This window comes from Sceloporus occidentalis, unplaced genomic scaffold (genome assembly GCF_023333645.1).
Source record: "Sceloporus occidentalis isolate IW3139 unplaced genomic scaffold, rSceOcc1.0.p SCAF_1, whole genome shotgun sequence".
NCBI lineage: Eukaryota > Metazoa > Chordata > Lepidosauria > Squamata > Phrynosomatidae > Sceloporus > Sceloporus occidentalis.
In genome coordinates, this window is record NW_028316981.1 from 85,601,774 (window position 1) to 85,627,662 (window position 25,889).

Consider the following 25,889-nt stretch of genomic DNA (forward strand, 5'->3'; position numbering starts at 1 on the left):
TCCAGAGGGCTTGCAAGCTGCAGCTTTATCATCAGTAGAGATATATAATGTTGCAAAAGAAATCTTACTGAGATAGTAAGAGTGTAGTTCTCATTTTTCCTTTTTTGAGTATCAAATATAGATATAATAGTGGACAGTGTAGTAAAATACATCTCTGCCTGGATTGTTCATCAGTTTCTGATATAGAAAAATATTCACTTTTTTCACAGGCCTTCCGTTTCCCTGATGTAATGGAGTGCTCTCTTGTTTTTCTTCACATGGGGGGTCATGTGTCCATCATTCCAGAATTACAGCAACAGTCATTAGCCCTACTTAATAAATACAGCGGAACTCACATATGCAAAGAAGCTTGCAAAAAGTTCTTTTCATGAATCTCCTCCTCCTGTTTTTTCCCCTGGATGTGAAGGACTGTTTAATTTGAAGATATGCTTCATTCTGGATGGATGAACAGGAGACCACTGTTATACAGTTCTGTTGATTAGTGGAGTATAATGAAGTAATGCAAAGTTCCCCTAAAACCAAAATACTAAGGTTTTTTTAACACTGTCAACTTATTTTGGAAAGAAAGCTGCACAGTGGACTAATATTCATAAACTATATGGGGTGCTCACCCATCCATCCTTTTGTAAAAAGGGGAGTTAGTGTTGTTACTTAAGCAATAAAATTTATATTCTAAAACTGAGTTGTGTTAATCTGTAATGTTTTATAACAAATGAATAGACATTAATTCACTGTAAAAAAGGAGGCACTGCCAATAGGAATGATAGAAACTACAGCTGACCACTTGGCTTATACTGATGTTGCTGTTGCAAATTTATCTCTCATACCAGTGGGAGTGAAGAGACAACCCGATGACAAAATTAATTTTCTGTAATATAAACACCAGGGTGACTTGGGGGTCTCTTATTCACAAGGTCACAATTAGTAACATAAACTTGATGGCAATTAACAACAAAACATTAGTAAATGAAGACATTCCTGTAAAGATGGGAAAGCTTCTGTTCTGGGAGTCAGAGGTACTTTCCATTCCCCTGAACATGACAAATTTAAGGCCTGTTACAGACTGCCAAAATAAAGCTGCTTCGGGTCTCTTTGGAGGTATGCTGTTTAAATGATGCATGCACTCTAAGAATCCGGAAGCTGCACCAAAGCTGCTTTCCAGTGCTTAGGAATGGAGTGTGGCTTTGGCATGACCTCCGGAATCTTAGGACCCATGCATCATTTAAATAGCATACCTCCAAAGAGACCCAAAGCAGCTTTATTTTGGCAGTCTGTAACAGGCCTAAGTATTGCTGCACATCTCTTTTCTTTCAAGGTGAAGAATTAAGCCCTTTGACACTGAATGGGGTAGAATTCCGCTTGTCCAGCAAAACTCTAATATAACAGTAGTAATGTAGCACCCTTGCAGTATTGCTCCTACATTATGATGGCCCACTTCAGATGTAGTGGCAAACTTACAATTTGTCATTACAAGAATGAGCCTTGCCTATCTGTGAAAGGAGGAGGAAGATGTGCACAATGCTCTGTAACATTTGATCTCAGCACCATGTTTTTTTTAATTAGTTAAGTTAGGATAGCAAACAGTGGTCCTAGTTTAACCAGTTAAAATAAATATCTATTCTAATGAAATTAAACTCGGAGATTGTGATCTTGTAAGAAACTCTACATCCAGAAGCATGATAGAACTGCTCTCGACACCTACTTGTATTGCGTAGCCAGGTAAGTGTTAGTAGAACAGACCTAGTCAATATTTTTCTTTGGTTCAGTTCTTTGGATGAGAAACATTTTAGCACCCACTCAAAAAAAGTTTAAAAATCATAATCTCGTGCTTAAGAAAATTCTTTATTTTACAAAATTAAGAACCAGCTATATATACACAAGCACTTTAACAGCAGCTTGTAATACTTTACATAATGGAGAGTTTTAAGTTTCTTTAAAATACCACACTTTCAGGATTTTCTCTCTCCTTCAACAGGATTTTGGTTTGTCAGGACTGTGTGAAACTTGCAGTTAAATGCACCTTTTTCTACCCATTTAACAATCAGGGCTTCTTTTCAAAACAGCATAAAAGAGAAATCTAAAAGCTTTACTAGCCTTTCCTGGGTAGATACACTTGTGATTCTGTCAACTTTCTGAACATCCTGTTAGCAGAAGGATAAGGTGTTTCACTTAAAGTGAAACCATTTTTGGTCCCAACTATTATTTATACTCTCAAACATGCAGACAGTTTTGCTCCATTCTATAGTAGTTCAGATGAAACTTACTGATATGATACATGGTCCAGCAATCTAAAAGGAGGAGCCAGCTGTAATACAAGCCAGAACCACCATACTGGCTGCTACTAGGATAGATCTAAGCAGTTCATGCACTGTCTCCACCACCAGGGCTGAGTGGAACACTTTCACAGATTGACTTACACAAAAGATAAAAACTAGCAGAGGGCTTATGAACAAATCACCCTCACAGAGAGCAAAAAAAGTTTTAAAATAAGTTTTCAAAAGCTAAATCTGCAAGTGCATGAGAGAACTTCAGCTCTGCTGAAAGCTCTGAAATGATGTACTCCTTGCAAATTCAGTAAGGTTTAAAAGAAAAAGGAGGTATATACATTGTAGTTTGTCTGTTTTTTACAAAGGGGCAAAACACTCTACCAGCCATTATGGAGTTGCTTGATTAGAACTGATCAAGATTCAAAAGTGTTGCCCTCTGCAAAAACACACAAGTCTTCCACCATTTCTTTGAGACACATGTTTAAGGAGAAGGTTTACCTCCGAGGACCCATGTCATATTGAATGGCACCTAGTTGTCACTGCTGCATATTGTTGATAATAGCCAAAATACTCATTTTCTCTTGGGCTGTCTCTACATCTTCGCTCTGTTTTTGAGCTACCCCTGTGCCAAGGCCATACAGTCTTCCACAGTACTTTGCATCATCAATTGTATCCTCAAAGAACAACTAAAAGAAAAAGAAAACACTATTACTAGTTGTGCTTTTCATCTAATACTCTTGACATACACTCAGACTTTTGACAAATCACTGCTGCAGTGGTGACAACTGTACAATTTAAGGGAGGGGAAACTGTTAATTCTAAATAGTTTAAGATCCAAGGAAGGTCAGAATGGGGCCATATACTACTGTGCACTCTGATGCTTTAGGAATTGGCAAGATGAGCATACCTCTTTCATTCTGAAGAACGCCATCCCTGTGAGTAGTGAGTCTGACCCGGCTTGGTGTTGCCGTCCAATCCTCTGCAGGTCTAGCTGGTCAGCCACTTCCTGGAGGCCTCCCTACAATCAAGAAAGAATTTGTGACCTCAACTACTTGTCTGTTTCTTTTATCTTCTCCTAGCTAAGACAAATTGAGGGCTACAGGAGGTACAAATGAGAGGTCTGAATCTTACCAAAATTTCTGAAAAATAGCCTTGGACAATAGCATAATGGTTACATATTAGTGAATGAACAACAGCTTCATAAGTAGAGCAGTATTATTTTCCAGCAGCACTGTGCCTTTATTCAACTGGGGTAAATGGACACACTGAGAGTCAATTACTAAAAAAAAAATGGTTCACATCAGCAAGTTTCAGAAATATTTAGTATGCAAGACAAATTGTACTTATAATCTGAATATAACCAGTTTTAGAGCCATCAAATAATCAGGTATTTAAAATACTGATTCTTGCACAAATCTGTGCTAATTAAAAAAGCTTTTTCTAGAAAACTCCAATATCGGTCCCTTTGTCTCTTCAAGCTCAGATGGACCTCAGATGGATTCTGACAATCCTGATTCCTCTGCACTTGTGACCTGTGCAAAGTTAGCTTGTATGTTCGCTTTATGCTACTTCCTCCTGAATCTTGTGTTCCTACTGTTTGCAAACAATCTTGTTATTTGCAGGTAGGTTACAATTAGTTAACTGGGATAGACTGTAAGACTTCAACAGAAAAGGAACAAGCTGTCACTGTGCAGAAAGGTGCCAAGACTAGTTGAGGAGCAGACACAAAGCTGGAATTAAAAATATAGCTGGCATCTACACAGTGGCATTTGACTTTGGGAATGTGTGTCTAGTCACATAATATAGAATTAATGTAAACATTCCTAACATACTTTCATAAAATAAAGTAACTACCGTAGGTTTTTGAAAGCCATAAATTTACCTGGCAATCCAAACATTAGCTCACTTCAGCTTTTTAACTGTATACAATACAACCAGCAACTTATTTCATGTTTGGCAAATACAATGATAAAATTAAGTAGGGTACCTTCAGGTTTTTGCAACTCTTCATTAGGTACTTAACATCATATATGGATGGAAAGAAGAGATTCAAGATATGAAAGAACTCATGTTCTTCTTCAGGAAGCCTTGAATCTGTCAGCAATTTCACCATATAACCAAAGTCATAGCCACTGATGAAGAAATGGTAGAAAAAGAGATCAATATATACGTATAAAATGAACTACAGTGGTACCTCGGGATACGAAATACCCAGGTTACGAAATTTTCAGGATACGAAAAAAACCCATAGGAAGTTATTGTTCCGGGTTAAGAAAGTTTTTTCGGGTTACGAAAAAACTTTTGGTGCTTTTCTGCGCGATTTCACACGGAATCGCGGCTTTTCCCCATTAGCGCCTATGGGAATTCGGCTTGCGAAAGCCTTTCGGGTTACGAAATTGACAGCGGAACGAATTAATTTCGTAACCCGAGGCACCACTGTACCTAAGAATATTTTGTTCACCATTCACATACTCCTATTTTAAAAACAATGGCCGACATCTTGTTCAGTAATTATGAGATTGTAAACCTACCATACAATCTCCTAACTTTTGTGATTCATATTTATGATCATTAACAAGTGAACATGACCCCATGAAGGACATGAAGGATCTCCGAAGCACAGTAGATCAGGACACAAGGAAATTATCTGTAGTGCTCTCCTAATCGCAGGACGCATTGAGAAAAGCAATTGTTCCAATTTTGTGGGAAAGCAGGCTATAAATAAATATATTAATATAATAATAATAATAATAATAATAATAATAATAATAATAATGGTGGTGGTGGTGGTGGTGTGACCCCCAAGAGATTTTTCCAGCTGCCAATTCTTGATGTGCCCCTCAACCAGGAGAGCACTGCACAGGTCATTCCCCAGCACCCCAATGTGCAGTACCTTGGAAACTCCTTGGGTGGGCTGCTGCCTGGCTGGAAAGAGGCTCTTTTGGGGTGGCAATGGCACAGAACAGACCACCCAAAAAGAGCAGCCTGCCGGCGCCTCCTTTTCCGCCAGCAGGAAGTCGCAGCAGATAAACCGTGCAGTTTCCCTCTGGCAAAAAAAGAACCTGCAAAAATCAGGTTCTTTTTGTGGCACACTTCTAACACCCGAGTGCGCCAATGGTAAACTCGTGACGTCACGACGTGCGGACGCTAAGCATCCATCGCGTCAACATGGCAGCGCCCATGTGTACAGGGCGCCACCATTTTGACATACAGAGTACGTACTAGGGTTAGGGAGTGTCTGCATGGTGCACGCTCTCGAACCCTAGTACCACCGCCGCCACGCCACATCTTGCCCGTCTCTAACGGGCCAATGTCAGACATAGCTACAATGACAGAACTCCATTATCACAGTTACATCCCAGGCTGCAAGATCTCTGTAAACTACTTAGTTAGTTAACTACTGTTATTGAGAGCCATTCTAAAGATAACCCCTGGGTAAATAGACAGTAGAGGACATGATTAACACAAGAATATAAAGTGCTTGTCTAATACTCATCAGCTGCTACAGGATTTGTGACAGATGTGGGGGGGGGGGGGAAGCTAGTGAGGTATTCTCACTGAAAAATTGAAAACAAACACACAAGCTGGATTAAGAGTTACCCCCACTAACAATCAAACACCTGGCTGTGATTGTGAAAAGCAAAGTAATAATTAGTTTCTGCTACTATTTAATGTATTTAGCACCCTATTTTATTATATTTGCTCTTATTTAGCTAGTATTGGTTTTAACTCTTAACGCTTGTCTTAATTTTATATGAGCTTTTAGATGTGACCAAGTTTTATTTTTGTATGTATTTTGACACTCGGATTTTCTATTTTGTATTTTGCAATTTGTATTGTGCAATTCTTGATACGATCAGCTGACTAACCAATAAATTTGTTGTTGTTGTTGTTGTTGTTGTTGTTAGAACTCAACAATGGGAGGGGAAAAACCCTTGAATAATCAGCCAGGAGGAATGTCCCATAGTCTACCAATACTAGCTAATGTCTCTACACTAATACAGAGATTATGGGAAGTAAACAAGGTGAACTTGAATGCTTCACGCATCAAAGTAAATATGATTTAATAGGCATCACTGAAACCTGGTGAAATGATGTAGTAATAAGAGTACAACCTATTTCAGAGAAAAAGACCAAACAGGAAAGGAGGAGGAGTACCATTATATATGAAGGATATTTACACCAGTGAAGAGATTAATGACTTAAAACCTGGGAGCCATGTTTAAATATTTGAAAACATGTCATACTGGTATGGAGCAACCTTATTTTCTGCTGCTCCAGAGATTGAACACAGAGCAATGGATTCCACCTCAACGTTAAGAAAAATCTCCTGAAGAGCTGTTCACAGAATATGCTGAGTATGGTTAAAAGCCTCCTTCTTTAAAGGCTTTTAACACAGGCTAGATGGCCATCTGTTGGGTGTGCTTTGAGTGTGTATTCCTGCACAGCAGGGGGATGGACTGGATTACACATGTGATGTGTTTCGGCTTTATGAGTCTATGATAATAATTACACTACTGTATTGATGAAGTTAATGCCATCATGTAAAATCTATTACATTATTTTAAGTTGCAATTATTTTCCTTGAAAGACTCCCAATGCTAATAATTGCTTGATAGCCTTATTGTCAGGAAGTATACCTTTTGCTGGCACATAAATTCAGTGGTAACGTTGCCAGCTGATTTTCAGTTTTATTATGTTACCATTAAAAGCATAGGAACTCTGCCAGAAGAAAGTTAACGAGTTTACTGCAGCATCAATTCTTTATGATCTTTAATTCCAAAGCGCAAATTAAGCTTATTAATGAAGTGTTGGGTGATAGAAGTGAAAAAATATTTAACCAACCTGTGAAATGAAAGCCACTTGACGTTGTCACAGAGCACCACACCAGACGTCATAAGTAGCTCTGCAAAATGCAAAGTATCAATCCCTTCTTCCTCATGCTTCTGGAACTGCAGTCCAGAGCTTGCAAGAAGGTCTATTGAATCCTGAGAATACATGTCTTCCCTAAAGAGAGACAAATAAATGTAAGACATCTATTTTCATTATCCTTAAATGAGGACTGAGGAAATGTTTCAGCTCTAAGGAATGAATTACCTCACAGGACACTTCATCCCACATCGTGGTTGGATGATCTCTGGGATTAGCCCTCACATTCCCTTCCCCAAAGTTATACCCTGCCATCTTCAATTCTTCAGCTCAGAAGAACTGATGGCTGCCTTTCCATAGCACTGAGTGAAGGAAATCTCAGGACTTATGGTACTTCAAATTTCAGCACTAAGGAAAATATAGTATTTTCTGTGTTACTGAGCTGTGGAAATCCCAGAGTAGGGAACGGTGCCTGGGGGAAAAGTCTGAGGGGCTGAATAAAATACCCCTGAAGGGGCAGATTTCCCCTTTCTGTCATAATCACTGAAACAAACAATTCAACCCATACTTTTAATTCACAGTTCACACATTTTTTTTAAAAAGTGCAACAGCTGTGTTTGTTTTCTATATAACTTGTCACAACACAGAACCAAACTGAGCAGCTTCTGTAATTTTGTCACCTCTCTCTGTTTTGTCTGTTTGAAAACAGCAAGCCATATTCATTGCGCTGTACAACTATTTTACATTAAAAAAAAAAAAGACAAATAGTTTATTAACAGCTTCTGTGATGGTACACTAACCTGCAACAATTACTTCATGCTAGGGTTATTTTTTCCCCTTTATCTAGACTTATCAGCATGCCAAGAGGTTTTTTCTATTCTGCAACAGGTCTTTTTTTTTTGGGTGGTGGGGAGAGAAATCATTCCCCCAATTGTGAATACTTACGTAAGATTGAACTTGAAATTAAACTGCCAGGTGTTGATTCCAGCAGGGTATTCTCCTTTCTCATTTGTGAAGGTCAGCCCTAGCTGGATAATCTTCAACAGGTCAACATTACACCGGAGCAGCTGATACTGGTAGTCTATAGAGCTACGAAATTCACCTATTGGTCGAACAACAACTCCAGGAAACTCTGTATCCTAAAAAAGGAGGGGGAAAATCCAAACCTTTTAATGAATAGAGGCACCTAACTGCACAAGGCTTTTCTGAGTTTTCAAGGAAGCAGACAGGAAAGTAGAACTTTTGCTCAGATGAATAATTAACTTCTTTCTGCTGCACAAATAATGGACTATTTATCAATGTGTCCATAGGAATTTCCTAAATTAGTTGCTGCCTCCTCTTTCCTTGCCTTGGTTTTTTGTTATGCGGGGGGTGTTGCACACTGATACATTAAGTGAAACCTATACAAATGTGGCTTGCACCAATTAGTCTCCTACTTTGTCCCCTTTTTGCTATTTCTTCATGGAAACATCTGACCACCCCAAGCCAGTACAAAGTAGAAACAGGAGAATGGCTACATCACTACATCTATGTTGCTCCTCCTCTCCATGAATTCATAGATACATTGAAGGATTAGTAGCAGTTTTTTTAGCCTGTTGCAGCTAGCAAGTTATACTTTTGATGCCGATCTGTGTCATTCAGCATCGTAACAATTTGGAAAGGGAAAACTTTTATGTGCTGTTGCCCCACAAATCAGTGGGAAGCCATAGAAAAAAAGAGGCAACATGTGTGGAATAACAGTCTAAATTAGATACCTGTGAATAAAAAGGAAAAACAATTTATCCATAATCTTATTTGAATGAATAGTAGGTGGCAGAATCCATTTTCCTGTAACTAAACATATTTGAAAGTGCAATCTTATTTTGCCAAGTCTATCTAGGTCTGTATTTTCCAACAGCAGCAATGAACTACAGTAGATTCTCGATTATCCGTCCTTTGGTCATCAGACGTTCCAGATTATCCAACATCTCATGCTTTTTTGCAAGCACGTGTGCAGCGCACTCACGAAGAAGCATGAGACGTTGGATAATGGCATGGCAGCTTGGTTTTCCTCAGTCCGAAGGGAGTCCGCGGACTCCCTTCGGGCTGAGGAAAACCAAGCCGCCGAGAAGAGGCCTGGGCCAAGCACCCAGTCGTCTCCTTCACAGTTTGGTTTTCTTCAGCCCGAAGGGAGTCTGCAGGTTTTGGCTTTCTATCACTCGCTCAGAGCAGGCAGGAAGTTTTTTTTTAAATTAAGGAAGCCACTACTAGATGGAGCCAAACCCCCTCTGATAGCTTCAGTTGATATCATAGCCAAGCAGAAAGGCAGTCTTAAGAAAAACAACCATAGAGATAAAAGCAAGCAAAGAGCAGCTCAAGCAGAAAAAATTACGAAAACTCAATTTTAACTGGATAACTAGAAGAGGGATAAAATGACACTCTCAACATGTCAGAAAGACCAACACCATATAAAGAGGGAGGGGAAGATACCTTCGTTCCCATCAGTGAAAACGAACATCTCACAAGGTAAGCCAATGTTTATTTTTCCAGTGATGGGACGAGGGAATCCTATAGCAGAGGAATATAAAATAGCTCCCTCAAAAACTGGGTGGAGTGTATAACCGGCCGAACCCAAAGGGTGCTCAACAATGGCACCTTTTCATCCTGGAGAGAAGTAACCAGTGGGGTCCCACAGGGCTCTGTCCTTGGCCCAGTACTGTTCAACATCTTTATCAATGACTTGGAGGAAAAAATTGGGGGAATACTTATCAAATTTGCAGATGACACTAAATTAGGAGGAATAGCTAATACTCCAGAGGACAGGATCAAAATTCAAAATGACCTGAATAGACTAGAAAGCTGGGCCAGAGCTAACAGAATGAACTTCAACAGGGAGAAATGTAAGGTACTGCACTTAGGGCGAAAAAATGAAATGCACAGATATAGGATGGGGGACACCTGGCTTAAGGAGACAACATGTGAAAGGGATCTAGGAGTCCAAGTAGACCACAAGCTGAACATGAGTCAACAGTGCGATGCGGCAGCTAACAAGGCCAATGCGATTTTAGGCTGCATCAATAGAAGTATCGTATCTAGATCCAGGGAAGTAATAGTGCCACTATATTCTACTCTGGTCAGGCCCCACCTGGAATATTGTGTCCAGTTCTGGGCGCCACAATTCAAAAAGGACATTGAGAAACTGGAGCGTGTCCAAAGGAGGGCGACTAAAATGGTGAAAGGTCAGGAAACCTTGCCCTATGAGGAACGACTCAGGGAGCTGGGGATGTTTAGCCTGGAGAAGAGAAGGTTAAGAGGTGATATGATAGCCCTATTTAAATACTTGAAGGGATGTCATATTGAGGAGGGAGCAAGCTTGTTTTCTGCTGCTCTAGGACCCGGAGCAATGGATGCAAGCTGCAGGAAAAGAGATTCCACCTCAACATTAGGAGGAATTTCCTGACAGTAAGGGCTGTTCGACAGTGGAACACACTTCCTCGGAGTGTAGTGGAGTCTCCCTCCTTGGAGGTCTTCAAACGGAGGCTGGATGGCCATCTGTCGGCGATGCTTTGATCTGGATTTCCTGCATTGCAGGGGGTTGGACTGGATGGCCCTTGCGGTCTCTTCCAACTCTATGATTCTATATGATTCTATGATAACAAGTAAAAAACTGACTCTAGGTACTACAGCCTGTAGTACCCTCGTTCCAAAGGCAGCCTCTGAAAATTGAAGAGAATCGAGGTGGTAATGTCGGACAAATGTAGAAGAGGAGAACTAGGTAGCGGCTCTGCAAATCTCGGTTAGAGACACATTTGTCGAGAAGGCACCTGAAGTTGAAGCACTGCGAGTGAGCAAAAACTGGACTTGATCTATTTGAACCAGATGATGAACAGCAAGTCAGAATAAAAAATCTGATCCATTTAGAGAGTGTCGATGAAGAGACCTTTTTTCCCATTGAATTTTTGTGAAAGGAAATGAACAGGCTGTCAGTGATGTGGTAGGAACGGATCCGTTTCATGTAAATTTGAATGGCCCTCCGAACGTCAAGTGTGTGCCAAGTTTTTTCCAGGTCCCTTTTTGGATGAGGACAGAAGGACGGCAGAATTATATCTTGTGACCTGTGAAAAATAAGTTTATCTTGGGGATGAATGTGGGGTCAAGTCTCAGTAACACAGAGTCTTGTCTAAATATACATAGCTCTTCATGAATAGACAATGCCCCAAGCTCCGACACTCTTTTGGCGGAAGTAATAGCTGTCAAAAACAGTACTTTCCATGTGAGATATTTAATGTCTATTGTCTTAAGGGGCTTGAAGGAAGGCTTGGTGAGGGATGACAGCACTGTGTGCAGATTCCAACTGGGGTATTGATGGACAGCCTGGGGTTTATAAGAGTGGCGGCCCTTAGGAATAGCCTAATATAGTACTTGTTGGAAAGCCTGTTGGCCAGTTTTTGAGGAAAGGCGGATGTAATTGCCGAAACCTGTCTCTTGAAAGTATTGGGTTTGAGTCCTTTGTCCAATCTGTCTTGTAAGTAAAAACAAAAACAAACAAGCTTCATTTATATACCCCTTCATACCGCCTAAGCAGTGTCTAAGCGGTTTAAAACTATAAGCTAGTTTGCCCCCAACAATCTGGGTACTCATTTTAGCAACCTCCGAAGGATGCAAGCCTGAGTCAAGCTTGAGCCCTTTTGCTGGTCTTGAACTCACAACCTTGTGGTTTTGAATGAGTGACTGCAGTATAGGCATTTAACCACTGTGCCACCAGGGCTCCTTCAGACAGTAGAGAACTCATAGTGGTCTTGTGTGGGAGTAAATTGTTCTGTTTACACCAACTGGTAAACGATCGGTAAGAGTATTCATAAATTCGTCTGGTAGAGGGGTGTCTTGCTTTTATTATCGTCTCAATAAACTTGGTAGGGAGACCTTCTTTTAACATGTTCTGATGCTCAATTTCCACATGTGGAGATTGAGCCATAGAGGATCTGGGTGGTAAAATTGTCCTTGGTTTAGCAGGTCTGGTCGAATGGGTAGTTTGATTGAGTCTTGTGGCATGGACAGGATCTCAGAGAACCATGGTCTTCTTGGCCAATATGGCGCTATCAGAATCAGGAGGGCCCTTTCTCTTCTTGCCTTTTTTAGAAATTGATTGATCAACAATGTTGGAGGAAAAGCATAAAGGGTCCCTTTTGGCCATGGGGAGTGGAGGGCTTCTATCCTTTCCACTCCCTGGGTGATGAATCTTGAGCAGAAGTGCGGAACCTGATGATTTATCAGGGATACGAATAGATCTACCTGGGGAGTCCTGAACTGGCGTGTTATTAGGTGGAATATCTGTGGATGAAGATGCTATTCTGAATGGTCTACATCCTGTCTGCTGAGCCAGTCTGCCCTTGAGTTTAAGACTCCTCTGAGGTGTTGGGCTCTTATTGACAGTAGATGTCTTTGTGCCCAATTGAACAGAAGTTTGGATTCCAACATCAGGGACTTGGACTTTGTCCCTCGTTGTCTGTTTATATGTGCTTTTTTTGTCATGTTGTCTGTTCTGATGAGTATGGACTTGTTGTCTGTGAGGTATTGAAACGGCAACGGGGCCAGGCGTATGGCCCTGAGTTCGAGGAGGTTTATGCTTTGACCCTGTTCAGTGCGATTCCATTTTCCTTGTGCGAACGACTGGTTGAGTATGGCTCCTCATCCCCGAAGGTTGGCATCTTGTCATCAGCTGTAACTCTTGTGGGGGCCACAACATTCGGCCTATTCGGAGGTTGTTCAACATCCACCAATGAAGTGAGGATCTGACTTCCTGAGTCAGTTTGAGGCATTTGTTTGAGGCATTTTTAAATTTCCTTGAGTGAAAATGGCCCATGGTAGACCATCTATGGTGGATATGATCAAGCCTTGAAGTCTTGCAAGGTGAGTTAGGCTTGTGGATCGAGACCTGTAGGCTAGCACTGTTGATTGATGGAGAACACGGATCCTGTCTGGAGATAGGGACACCTTTCCCTGGTGAGTGTTGATAACCGCTCCAAGATGGGTGATCTGTTGTGATGGTATGAGGTGGCTCTTTCCAAGATTGACCTGAAAACCATGTCTTGCTAATGAAGATAGGACGTGCCGGGCATCTGACAGGCTTCGTCTGTGTGAGGAAGAGTGGATTAATAAATCGTCCAAATAGGGATCAACATGAATCCCCTGTAGTCTCCATTGTGCTACAAGCGCAATCATGAGCTTTGTGAAGACGCGTGGCGCAGACGAGAGGTCGAATGGGAGAGCTGCATAGATAGTGATGGTAATGATAACAGAATCTCAGGAACTGGTAGTAGGAGGGATGAACGGGCACAAGAAGATAGGCTTTGGTCAAGTCCAGAGATGCCAGAAACTCGTGAGGGCTTATGGCTTCCAGGACAGATCTGAGGGTCTCCATTTGGAACCGGCGGTTTTTGACGAACTTGTTGACCCGTTTGAGATCTAACACCGCCCTCCACGATCTGTCTTTTTTGGATATGATGAAAAGAATAGAATAATAGCCTCTGTAAATCTCGGAAGAAGGAATGGATTTGATCGCTCCAATCTCTAACAGGTGTTGTATGGCCTGGAGCATGAGACGATGTTTCTTGGGACACAAGGACCTCGGGAAAATAATGTAATGGTCGTGAGGGAGGTGAGAAAAGTCTATCAGGTAGCCTTGTTTGATGGTGGATAGAATCCACTTGTCCGAGGTTGATTGTTCCCAAGTCTTTCCCCTACACTGTGGGATGGCCAGTCATTGTCTGGGTGAATTTCGGTTTTGTTTGGAAGGCTGAAATCCCTTGTTTTGTTGGGAAGTGTTGTTATTTTTGCCGTATCCTCAAGATTGAAATTGCTGTCGTCCATAGGGCTTTTGATCGGATCATTGTGATTTGTTGGGTTTGTTGTCTCTTGAACGAAAGGAAGATGAGTTGGACTTGTATGGACGAAAGGAGCTCTGTCCCTGACGAAAGGATCGCTTATCGTTCCATTTGGTTAAGAATGGGAGACCTTTCTTTTTGTCCTTGGTCTCTATGAGAACAGGCTCAAGAGCTTTGCCAAACAGTTTCTGACCGCTGAAGGGAGACAGTTAGGTTTTGTTTTGACTTGGCATTGACGATTCAATTTTTTAGCCATATCTGTCTTCTGGCAGGAATTAATGCTGCCTGCGACTATGTGCTCAGTTGGATGATGTCTAGAGATGCATCTGCAGAAAAGGCCAAGACCTTGAGGAACTTGTTAACCCCCTGGCGAAGTTTGGTGTTGCCTCTAGGGATCTCTTATATGATATCTTTGGCCCAAGAGAAGGCAGCTCTAGAAAATATGGAGATTGCAGAGGATGCTTTAATTGCTGTAGATGATTCTTCAAATAACTTTTTTAAAGGCTGAGTCAGCCCTCTTGTCTTCTAGATTTTTAAGAGAGTCATCTCCATCCTTTGAATAGAGAAGACTAAAGCTGAGACAGGTGTGTCAACTACAGGGACTTGAAGTTTAGACGTGACTGACTGAGGTAGGTTGTAAAATCTTTTAAAAGCCTGTGGGCTAGGGCGTGCAGTAGCAGGCTTTGACCATTCTTCTCTGATGACCCTCATGAAGTCAGCTGTGAATGGAACCTCCAGGGGAGGAGAACTTGGTTTGGGGAAGGAGTCCCCTTTTCCTTGTGGAAGATTGGTGTCCAAGGGTTGAGGGGGGGCATCCCATCAGGTCTAAGGTTTTTATGGCAACAGTGGTCGCTCCTGGGCAGCCTGAAAGAGGGTCCTTTCCCTGGATGTCCCCAACGGAAGCCATCCTACTCGAGAGTAGGGAGAGGGCAGAGGGATCTGGCTGTTGGCCCGAAAGCGCTGCGGCCTGCATAGAAATAAGGGATGCTATTAAGGAGAGCTCCGTAGGCAATCGCTGCGGGCCTGGGCCTTGGGGGTCGAAGTAGTACTCACGCCTGTGTCTTCTAGGTCTTCGGCCACAGTCAGAACCCGGTCCCGGGAACTAGACCTGCAGCGGGGCTGTAAAAGGTGTAGAGACGAGAGATATCCCTCCTCCGACTTGGCCCCTTTGTCTCTGGAGTGAAGTGGCTCATCTTCCCCCTCCAAAGGCAGGGTGCGCCTGGGCTGCTCCCACGGACATGCCGGGGCTGTCTTCATGGTCCCCTGCCTCTGACATGGTGTCGTTCCCTCGGCAGCACAGAGAAAATGGTGGCAGTGGGAGAAAGACAGGCCAGAAGGAGAGGGAAGGAGAAGACAGTGGAAGGGAGAAAGTTTTTTTAAAAAAAAGAAATTGGCAAAGAGAGAAAGAAGTGGAAAAGAGAGAAAAGCTGCTGCACAGAGCCAAGGCAGAAACGAAGCTGGAGATACCAGAGGGGCTTTGGCTCCATCTAGTGGTGGCTTCCTTAATTTCAAAAATCAACTTCCTGCCTGCTTTGAGCAAGTGATAGAAAGCCAAAACCCGCTGCTATAGGATACCTTGGTCCCATCGCTGGAAAAAGTATGGTTCACAGGCCATGAGCAGTATCATTCCCGTTTCTGTGGCCCAAGTCTCTACAAACCTTTCTAAAGGTTAGCATCCTTTGCCTTCAATCAGATTTTTTTTTCAGGCAAAAAAATCACCCAAAAGGGTCAACTGCTACCTCTGAAGGCTTCCAGGAATTGTGGGGTTTTGTTCCCTATACCACAACCCCAAGGTGGAAAGAGGAAATGATTCCTGGTCACTTCCAGGGTGTATTTACAGCTATTTTTTTCCACTTTTGGAGGGGCATACAAAGGAGAAATTTGACCTGCCACAATTGCCCACCCCACTTCTAAAATATTAAGTAACTTCCTGTTTAGGATCAGATTTCAAATGATTAAATTGTCTAGAACAAAATACTAGATTTAGAATGTAAGTTGAACACTGAAGCACATGCTTACCATTGCAATGTAGCTGTAGCTGAGAACAATTTCCCGAATTTTCCTCATCTCTTCTTCCAGATTGTTTGCCCATACTTCACAGATCACCTGACTATTTTCTGCAAGTGCTGCTGGCATCTTGAAGAATTTGCACAAGAATTACAATGGCAAGACAGGAGCTCCCAGATGTCAAGGTAAATCACCCTAAGTAAACAAATCAATACATAAAAACATACTGGTAGTCCTTTATTCCAAAACAGTATTCATTGCAACACAAAGAATCACACAACAAAATAGTACAGAGGTAGCCCAATCCAATCATATTTGCTCAGAACTGCCAGAGATTAACAAAATGTATTCTGATAGGACATAGATTATAATTATAATGTTTATAATTCAATACATGTTTGATTAGCATATTTGACCATTATATCTTTCGCCATGCTTTCTTGCAATATAAATCAAATCCAAGAACATAACATCAGAGAAAGTCAAGGCAAATTTATATTTTTAAAAACGCTCATTTGAAATATAAGCACATTTGTAATTTAAAACAGCATTTTTATAACACCAGAGGACTGTGAAATGATATGATGCCTTTTCCAGTGATGACAAAGCAGGGCTGTCAGGTTTAAGCCAAATGACTTTTAAAAAATCCTGTTTTTTAAAAAATTAATTATTCATCTATTATTTAAAAGTCTGACTATTATTACTATTTTCCAACTCTCTTACTGTTACAACAACGACTGATCCAATTTAAATATTTTAACTTTAATAGTTTATTGGCATTTGTTCATTATACCGAGTCAGTTGCTTTTTAATCACTTATGTTATAGGATCCCCCGCGTATACCAAGGGCCCACTGTACTAGGATGGCAGAAGCTGGAACTAGTGATGGGAGATCGCACCATCACACAATGCTTGGGTCTCGAACTGCTGACCTGTCGATCTTTCAGAGTCAGCTTGATACCTATGTATGAAGCTAGAAATTTTAGTCAAAAAAATAACCTCAAAAACCTTGATCAACTTATTCACAGGTTAATGTACAGTGGGTCCTTGTTATCCACTTTTGGTTCCAGGATCCCCCATAGATAACAGAATCACTGGATGCTCAAGTCCCATTAAATATAATGGCAGAGCAAAATGGTGTCCCTTATATAAAATGGAAAATCAAGGTTTGCTATTTGGAATGTATACTTTTTTGGAATATTTTCAAGCCGTGGATGTTTGAATCCATGGATTAAAAAATCCGTGGATAATGAGGGGTGACTGTAAGTTGTCATTGTTGTGTGCCTTCAAGTTGTTTCCAACTTATGGCCTTAGGCAACCCTATCATGGAGTTTTCTTGGCAAGATTTGGTCAGAGAAGGTTTGCCACTGCCTTCCCCTGAGGCTAAGAGTGTGTGACTTGCCCAAGGTCACCCAGTAGGTTTCCATGGCTGAGATGAATCAAACCCTAGTCTCCACACTTAAACCACTATGCCACACTGGCTTGTAATATAAAAGTATTGTATGTTAATTCTTTTAAAACAGGAATCATCCCCTGCTCTGAGCAGAGGGGTGAAACGCCAGAATTGAGACCGCCATGGGAGCACCTAAAGGAAAAACTGACTACTCCTCTAGATCTCTGCCATGGTGCCACTTCTGGCCTTTTTTAATGCCTAGTTGGGAAAATGGTGGCAGTGGAAGCTCTTTGGTGCTTCCCCTCAAAGTCGCACTAAGAGGACTCAAAATAGCGCTGAGAGGCTCTGAATAATTTGAATAAAACATTTCTATATGTTTGTCAGCTTTTCTGGGTTAAAACAAGCAAAGTCATCACATTAAAGTTAAAGGCTATAATCACTGCTAATTTAGTTGTCATTTTCTTTGCTTGGTTTTTCATCCTTTTTGACATATGTGCATTTTTTTAGTGCTGCCTGTGCCTGGTAACTTGCCACACATATCACACAGCCATATTTGCCACAGTTCCCACCTTATCCATTCAATATTTATTGAGGATGGAGCATGCTTGTTTTCTGCTGCTCCAAAGAACAGGACCTGCTACAGGAAAAGAGATTCCACCTCGACATCAGAAGGAACCTCCTGACAGTCTGCTGTGCAACAGTGGAATGCACTCCCTCAGAGAGTGGTGGAGTCTCTCCCTTTGGAGGAGGTCTTTAAACAGAGACTGGATGGCCATCTGTCATGGTAGCTTTGATTGTGAAGGTTGAACTCGATGGCACTTGGGGTCTATTCGAACTCTAAGATTCTATGATTTAAGTTAAAATAAAAAACAAGTGGAAGACCAAACGTGACTCTAATATCATTTGAAGTGATTCCAGTATTCTATGACTAGCTTCATATATTAAACAAGCCTTGAAATATATTTGAAAGACCAAAGGCAACAGCCATGCGCAGGGCTAAAAAATTCCTGTGTAGATAAAGGTATGGTCCAACTCACTGCAAAGCAATAAACCTGTACTGTTAATTTGCTACATCAACCTAGCATGTAATGCTGATATTTCACAGAGTGCTTTACCCTGCCCTTTATTCTGTTCCATTAAACCCAGTAAACACATTAACGTATATTCAGCTGTCAAGATTAGGACACTGCATGAATTTTTTTGTCCTTAGCAACTGTACAGCCAAGTGTCTATAAATTAAAACTTTTATTTGGATTGTCTAGAGAGCCATTATTGGTGGCCAGGGCTTTGTCCTTTCCCAAATCACTCTATGGCTGCATGTACACTGCAGAATTAATGCAGTTTGACACCACTTTAACTGCCATAGCCCAATGCTATATAATTCTGGGATTTGTCATTTTGTGAGCTATTTAGCCTTCTCTGTCAGAGAGCTCTGGGTGCTACAACAAACTACAAATCCCAGGATCTCCATAGATGGAGCCATGACAGTTAAAGTGGTGTCAAACTGCATTTATACAGCGCTTCATAAATAAAGGTTAATAATAAGAATTTATTGTGCAGTGTGGAAGCAACCTAGAACAGGAGCAAGGAAATCATTTGGCCCATCAAAGGTATTCCTGGACTTCAGTTCTCAGAAATGCCAGCCAGCACCACTGAGGAATCATAGAATCATAGAGTTGGAAGAGACCGCAAGGGCCATCCAGTCCAACCCCCTGCCATGCAGGAAATCCAAATCAAAGCATCCCCGACAGATGGCCATCCTGCCTCCGTTTGAAGACCTCCAAGGAGGGAGACTCCACTACACTCCTAGGAAGTGTGTTCCACTGTCGAACAGCCCTTACTGTCAGGAAATTCCTCCTAATGTTGAGGTGGAATCTCTTTTCCTGCAGCTTGCATCCATTGCTCCGGGTCCCAGTCTCTGGAGCAGCAGAAAACAAGCTTGCTCCCTCCTCAATATGACATCCCTTCAAGTATTTAAATAGGGCTACCATATCACCTCTTAACCTTCTTTTCTCCAGGCTAAACATCCCCAGCTCCCTAAGGCGTTCCTCATAGGGCATGGTTTCCAGACCTTTCATCATTTTAGTCGCCCTCCTTTGGACACGCTCCAGTTTCTCAATGTCCTTTTTGAACTGTGGCACCCAGAACTGGACACAATATTCCAGGTGGGGCCTGAGGAGCTGAATGGAGCTGAATTTCAAAAAGAGGGGCATAATTTTCTCTCCATTTCTATTCCCTTCCCCCTCCTATTTGTTGTTGTTAATTGCTCTTGAATCAACCCCGACTCATGGCAACCCTATGAATGAGACATCTCCAAGATCCTCCTGTACGCTACTGCTCTGCTCAAGTCTCACAAATTCAGACTCATAATCTCCCTGATTGAATCTGTACATCTGCAGTCTTCCTCTCTTTCTGCTGCCCTCTACCTTTCCTAGCATTATTGTCTTTTCTAATTCATGCCTTCTCATGATGTGGCCGAAGTACAATAGCCTCATTTGAATCATTCTGGTTTCCAGGGAAGGTTCAGGCTTGATCTGTTCAAGGACCCATTTGCTTGCCCACAGTATTCTCAGCACTCATCTCCAGCACCACATCTCTGAGTTGGTTTTCTTCTCATCTGCTTTCTTCACTGTCCAGCTCTCACATCCATACATGGTGATGGTGAATATAATGGCTTGGACAATTCTAACTTTAGTGCTCAGTTGCCTATCTTTACTCTTTAAGATTTTGTCTAGTTCTTTCATCACTGCCCTTCCCGTTCCTAGTTTTCTGATTTCTTGACTGCAGTCTCCCTTCTGATCAATATTTGATCGAAGGTATGTGAAATCTTAACTGTTTCTGATTTCTTCATTGTCTAGGTCAGACCTGCACAACATGGCAGTAGGAAGGGGCCAAAATTAAAATAGGTTAATTTCATCAAGCTGCAAATAGGTTTTAATTAAATATTAATTCATTTATTGCAAATTTATAATAATTAATAATAATTCCATCCTCATCCTCTGCCTGGCCCTTTTCTTAAGAGAAAGCGGAAGAGCATTGTGAATGTTCACCCATCTCCATCCTCCACTTGACCTTCTCCTCAGGAGAAAGCCAAGCTGCAGAAAGAAGAGCCTTATAGGGCAAGTATCCTCCTCCTCCTCCTCCTCCTCTGCTGCCTATCCTCCTCCTCAGGAGAAAGCTAGATAGTAGAGGACCCTTGCTCCGCAAGCATTTGACCACCCTCCTCCTCTGCTGCCTGGCCTTCTCCTCAAGAGAAGGCTGAACAGCAGAGTAGCCTTGAAATTGTTCCACATCCAAAATTGTTCCACATCCAAAATTCCACCCAAAATCCTTTGGTGGGCCGCATGCAGCCCCCAGGCCATATGTTGTGCAGGCCTAGTCTAGGTTAAATTTATGTACATCTTCTGTGGGCGTTATTTTTGTTTTCTTTAAGCCTGCTTTTTTATTTTCTTCCTTGATCTTCCTGAATTGTTGTTCCAGGTCTATGATGTTTTTGCTAGTAGCATAGTATCATTCATGTATCTTAAAACTGTTGATGTTCCTTCCCCCTATCTTTATTCTTTCTTCTTCTGAGTCCAAACTTCCTCTTCGTTTGACATCTTCTGCTTACAAGTTGAACAAATAGAAAACAGAATGCAGCCTTGTCTCACCCCTTTGCCAATTGGAAACCATCCTGTTTCTCCATGTTCTGTTCTGACAGTGGCCTCTTGCTCTAAGTCAGTGCTTCTCAATTATTTTCTGTCATGCCCCCCCTAGGAAGAAGAAAACATTTCACGCCCCCCACACGACTGTAAATAGTATCATTTGTCTATAAAATCGTTATAAGTACACCTCTGCATAACAGAGCCTCGCACCCCCCTTTATGGAGCCTCGCGCCCCCCCTGGGGGGCCCGCCCCACTATTTGAGAAAGGCTGCTCTAAGTACAGACTTCTCATCAGGACTATCAGATGTGGTGGCACCTTGAAAGCCATTTATAAATTTTTGTGATCAATGCAGTCAAAGGCATTGCTATAGTCTTTAAAACACATGCTGGTTTTCTTTTGGAATTCCTTAGTGTGTTCCATTAGCCATAGTATGTTTACAATGTTATCCTTAGTGCCTCTTCCTTTCCTGAAACTCTCTTGTGCCTCTTGGATTTCTCTCGCCATATATGATTGAAGTCTATGGGGCTGTGCCTCTGGCCGCCCCTCTTACAGCCAGATTGGGGCCATGGCAACCACACTCCGTGGACCCAATCTGGCCTTTCCAGGGCGCAAAAAGCAGCTCCTTTTGTGCCCTGCAAAGAGTGTGATAGCTGCGGCGCCGCAGCTTTACGGCGCTTCTTCAGCACTGTATCACGTGAGTGCAACACCAGAGGAGTGCCATGACACCACACACCATTCATCCTGGGCACCTGTAGCACAACAGTTACTTTTCCTGCCATTTTACTTTGCCAAACAGAGTTGGAAGCTTGTGCCCCATACTGGATTCCAGGGAGTCTATACGTACATCAAGACTCGAAGGTACAAGATGGTTACATAGCAAACTATTCAGCCATTCTTTCACCAGAACAATCGGTTCACATCCATAAATCTATGAGATGCTGTTACTGTGGCCACGTTATATAGCAGGGTGACCTGATGTCCTAACATCCCACCCACCCACCCCTCGCAAAGGTAAACCAAGCACCACAAAATGGAGGACCTTCAAGAAAAATGTAGGGACATGACCAAATAAAAGCTTGATACACTTTATATAAACAGCAATAGCAAGTACATTTCTATACTGCTTATCAGTGCACTTAAGCACTCCCTAAGCGCTAATCCATGCTTCTTAGCCAGGCTCAAAATGGAGGACATTTTGGAATTCCTACTAGACAAAAGGCTGGAAAATAGAGGACAAGAAGGAAAAGGAGGGCCTCTGGGTGTTTGTAGCATGGAAAGGGAAGCCAACCCAGGAAACCCGGTTGCCTAACGAAAGGCCTACTTTTATCCTTTAAAAGGTGCCCATTGTTAAATTAATACCTATCACCATCCCACCTTTTGCATTTCCATTACACTTCACATTCACCCACATCTGCCTTAGCGTGTGTGTCTGTCTACAGAGGTTTTACTCCACGCACTGGATGAAGGTAGATTGTGACCCACGAAAGCATAAGCACTTAGTCTACAAAAGCTTTTGCTAGAAATTTCTGTTCCCAGGTAGTCTCAAAGATGTTGCGTCTTCACCAAGCACATGGCAGTGGCCATCTCTGTCCTCAGAACTCTGAATATCCAAATCTATCCTTATCTGGATGAACAGAAACTCTTTTTGTGATCTCTGCAGTCAAAAGCTTTGCCATGGTCTAGGAAGCACATGTTGGTTTTCTTTTTTCTCGCACTCTAAGGCCCGAAGAGCCCTCCAAGAGGACCGGGGGGGGGGGGGGGGCTCACAATGAAGATTGGCTGGCCATGTGGCTTTTTCTCCTCTGGAAACCTCAGGTTTTTCCACATTTCCCCTTCTCATTAAGACATGGTCAGTTTAAGCAGAGCGTCTGTCCTCACTTCTGAGGGGGACATAAGTTCAAAACACACTGCAGAAACAATCCAGTTTGAGACCGCTTTAACTGCCCTGGCTCAATGCTAGGGAATTCTTGGAACTGTAGTTTTCTGAGACATTTGGCCGTCTCTGTCTGAAAGAGTGCTCTGGTGCCACAATAACCTACAATTCCCAGGATTCTCTAGCACTAAGCCATGGGAGTTAAAGAGGTCCCAAAGTGGATTATTTCTGCAGTGTGTTTTGGACCAAAATGCCAACAACGACTATGGCCTGTTACAAATGGGCCTATAGTACGGACTGGGTCCGTATTAGGGTTAGAAAGGGGAGTCCCTTCCGGACACCCCTAACCCTAATACGGACCGAGTCCATACAAAATGGCGGCACCTGTTCCACACAGGGGGCGCCATCTTTACGTAGCGGATGCACTGCGGCCGCACGTTGTGCAACGCATATGACGCTGCAAGTGCGCCATTGGTGCCTTGCGGCGTCATATCCACGCCACGGAAAGAAGCACCATTTTGGGGCTTCTTTTTGCTCCGCGAGGGAGCCATGCAGTTTGGCTGCTGTGGCTCCCTCACGGAGCAACCGGCAGCGGCGCGAGACTGCCTGTTTTGGGCGGTCTGTAGCACGCCTATGGGCCCAAACAGACAGATCAAAATAAAGCTGCTTCGGGTCACTTTGGAAGTGTGCTGTTTAAATGATGCATGCATCCTAAGAGGCTGGAAGCTGTCCCAAAGCCACACTCATGTCCTAAGGACTGGAGCACAGCTTTGGCACTGCTTCTGGCCTCTTAAGATGTGTATGTCATTTAAACAGCAAACCTCCAAAGTGACTTGAAGCAGCCTTATTTTGGTCTGCCGGGCCCTATGTCTCCCAGGTTGAATGTGGTGGTGGTTTTAGTGTTAGGAAAGCCAGCACAGAGTAATGGTTTGAGTGTTGGACTACAACTCTGGAAACCAGGTTTTGAATCCCAGCTTGGCCATGGAAACCTGCTGGGTGACCTTGGGCAAGTCACATGCTCTCAGCCTCAGGGGAAGGCAATGGCAAACTGCCTCTGAACAAATCTGGCCATGGTAGCGGTCGCCATAAGTCGGAAACGACTTGAAAGCACACAACAGCGAACGATGACAAATCTCCCCGGAGGTGCCCTCAGTTTTATATACATACATAAATATATACACACTTGTCCCTCCATACTTGCTACAGTTAGAGGCACAAGACCCCCATGAATATGGAAAAACCGCAAATAACAAAAACACCATGATTTTACCTGAGAGGACACCTCTCTAGGAACCTCTAGGTCCTCCAGGGCAACTCTGAGGGACGCTGACCATAGAACTGCACTGGAGGAGCTCCAAAGGCCTAGTAGAGTATTCTCTCTAGGGATCTCTGGGTCTTTCAGTGCGACTTTTAGGAGCTTATCACACTAGCGAGATCCCGTGGGAAAACGGGAGTTAAACGCGATTTAAATTACATCTGAATTTAAACAGAACTTGCAATTTTGGAAAGTCTGTCACAGTAATCACTGCTAAAAAAAATAACGCAAAGTTAATCCGCAGTTTGTTCTGAATTTTCAAAGCTGCTGGTTTCCTCCGCTTTGCGTTCGGATTAACTTTGCGTTAATTCACGTTAACTGCAATATCCTGTGATAAACTTTGGGCATTTCCAGGTAATCTTCGCGTTATATTGCGTTTAACTCCCGTTTTCCTGTGGGATCTTGCTAGTGTGATAAACCTCTTTAGTTAAAGGTTGGCCATAGAGTTGCAATCTAGGAGGACCTAGATATTCCTAGAGAACATATTAATCAAATCCGCCAATCATCAAACCCGCAAATATGGAGGGACCAGTGTGTGTATAAAAACGACAGCGCCTCCAGGGAGATTGCTTGTTGTTTGTTTTCATGCCCTTTCAAGTCATTTCTGACATATGGTGACCCTAAGGTGAATACACACACACACACACACACACACACACATATATATATATATATATATACAACCTCGCCTCCAGAGAGATTTGTTGTGTGTGTGTATATATATGTAGTATATATAATCACAATGGGCAATCCTGAACTCTTTCAACATATACACTGTATTCTGAAGCAAGAGAGCAAAAAGAAGCCCTCATTAAGGTGTATGTGTGTGTGTGTGTGTGTGTGTGTATATATATATATATATACACACATATATATACACACACACATACATATACACACACACACATATATACATATACAGTATATAAATGTGTGTGCGCGTGTATATATACACATACACACACACACATATATATATACATACATATAGTATACACACATACTCACACATATATATCTTAATGGAGACTTCTTTTTGCTTTATACACACACACACATATATATAGTATATGTACACGCATATATATATATATATATATATATATATCTAGCAGGGTGACCAGAGGTCCTAACCCCGGCAAATGAGGGCCAGGCACCGCAAAATGGAAGACCTTTGAGAAAAACGTGACCATATATATATATATACACACACACACACATATATGCGCCCATGTTTCTTCTTCTTGAGGCTCAAAATGGAGGGGCCTTGGGATTCCTCCTCCTGGGGACAGGAGCCTGGAAATGGAGAAGAGGGAGGAGGACGCCTGGGCGCCCTGCGTTCAAGGGGGTCGGGGTCGATGGCGGGGAAAGGGAAGGCAGCCCGGGAGGAGGAGGAGGAGGCACTCCGGCCGCCGGAGCCCCGCGAGGACAGAGCCGCCTCAGTCAGGAGGGGCTCCCTTTCCTTACCGAAAGCGCCGTTGCTCCCCTCTTGCGCCGGCCGCCCTCTGCGAGGTCTGGAACAGGGGCCGCTCTAGGCTACCTCCGCTCCATCACTCGGTGGTTTGAGGGGGATGTTTTTCTGGCCCGTGTTTGTTTTGCTTCCTCTGTCGTCGGTCGCCTCGCCACCTCCTCCTCCTTCGCCTCCTCCTCCCCGCGC

General features: G+C 42.6%; 2 protein-coding genes across 4 annotated transcripts in view; one reads left to right on the top strand and one right to left on the bottom strand.

Annotated features, from left to right (window-relative positions):
- GEMIN5 (gem nuclear organelle associated protein 5) overlaps window positions 1-371 on the top strand; it is a 45,283-nt gene extending 44,912 nt beyond the window's left edge. For both annotated transcript variants that reach the window (XM_089527886.1, XM_089527896.1), the window contains exon 28: window positions 210-371. In XM_089527886.1, coding sequence (XP_089384012.1) covers window positions 210-371 — 162 coding nt within the window. The remainder of the gene's footprint in view (window positions 1-209) is intronic.
- CNOT8 (CCR4-NOT transcription complex subunit 8) lies at window positions 354-25,889 on the bottom strand. Of its 2 annotated transcripts, XM_089527916.1 has the most exons (8): window positions 25,700-25,889; window positions 16,019-16,201; window positions 8,082-8,275; window positions 7,113-7,274; window positions 4,255-4,399; window positions 3,175-3,285; window positions 2,766-2,953; window positions 354-435 (listed from the first exon to the last, which is right to left on the bottom strand). In XM_089527916.1, exons 2-7 carry the CDS (start codon window positions 16,133-16,135, stop codon window positions 2,804-2,806), a joined length of 879 nt encoding a protein of 292 aa, XP_089384042.1. In that variant the 5' UTR covers window positions 16,136-16,201; window positions 25,700-25,889; the 3' UTR covers window positions 354-435; window positions 2,766-2,803. The 2 variants fall into 2 exon arrangements, with proteins under 2 accessions (XP_089384042.1, XP_089384034.1); XM_089527908.1 differs by lacking the exon at window positions 354-435 and having other exon boundaries at window positions 1,822-2,953; window positions 25,700-25,888.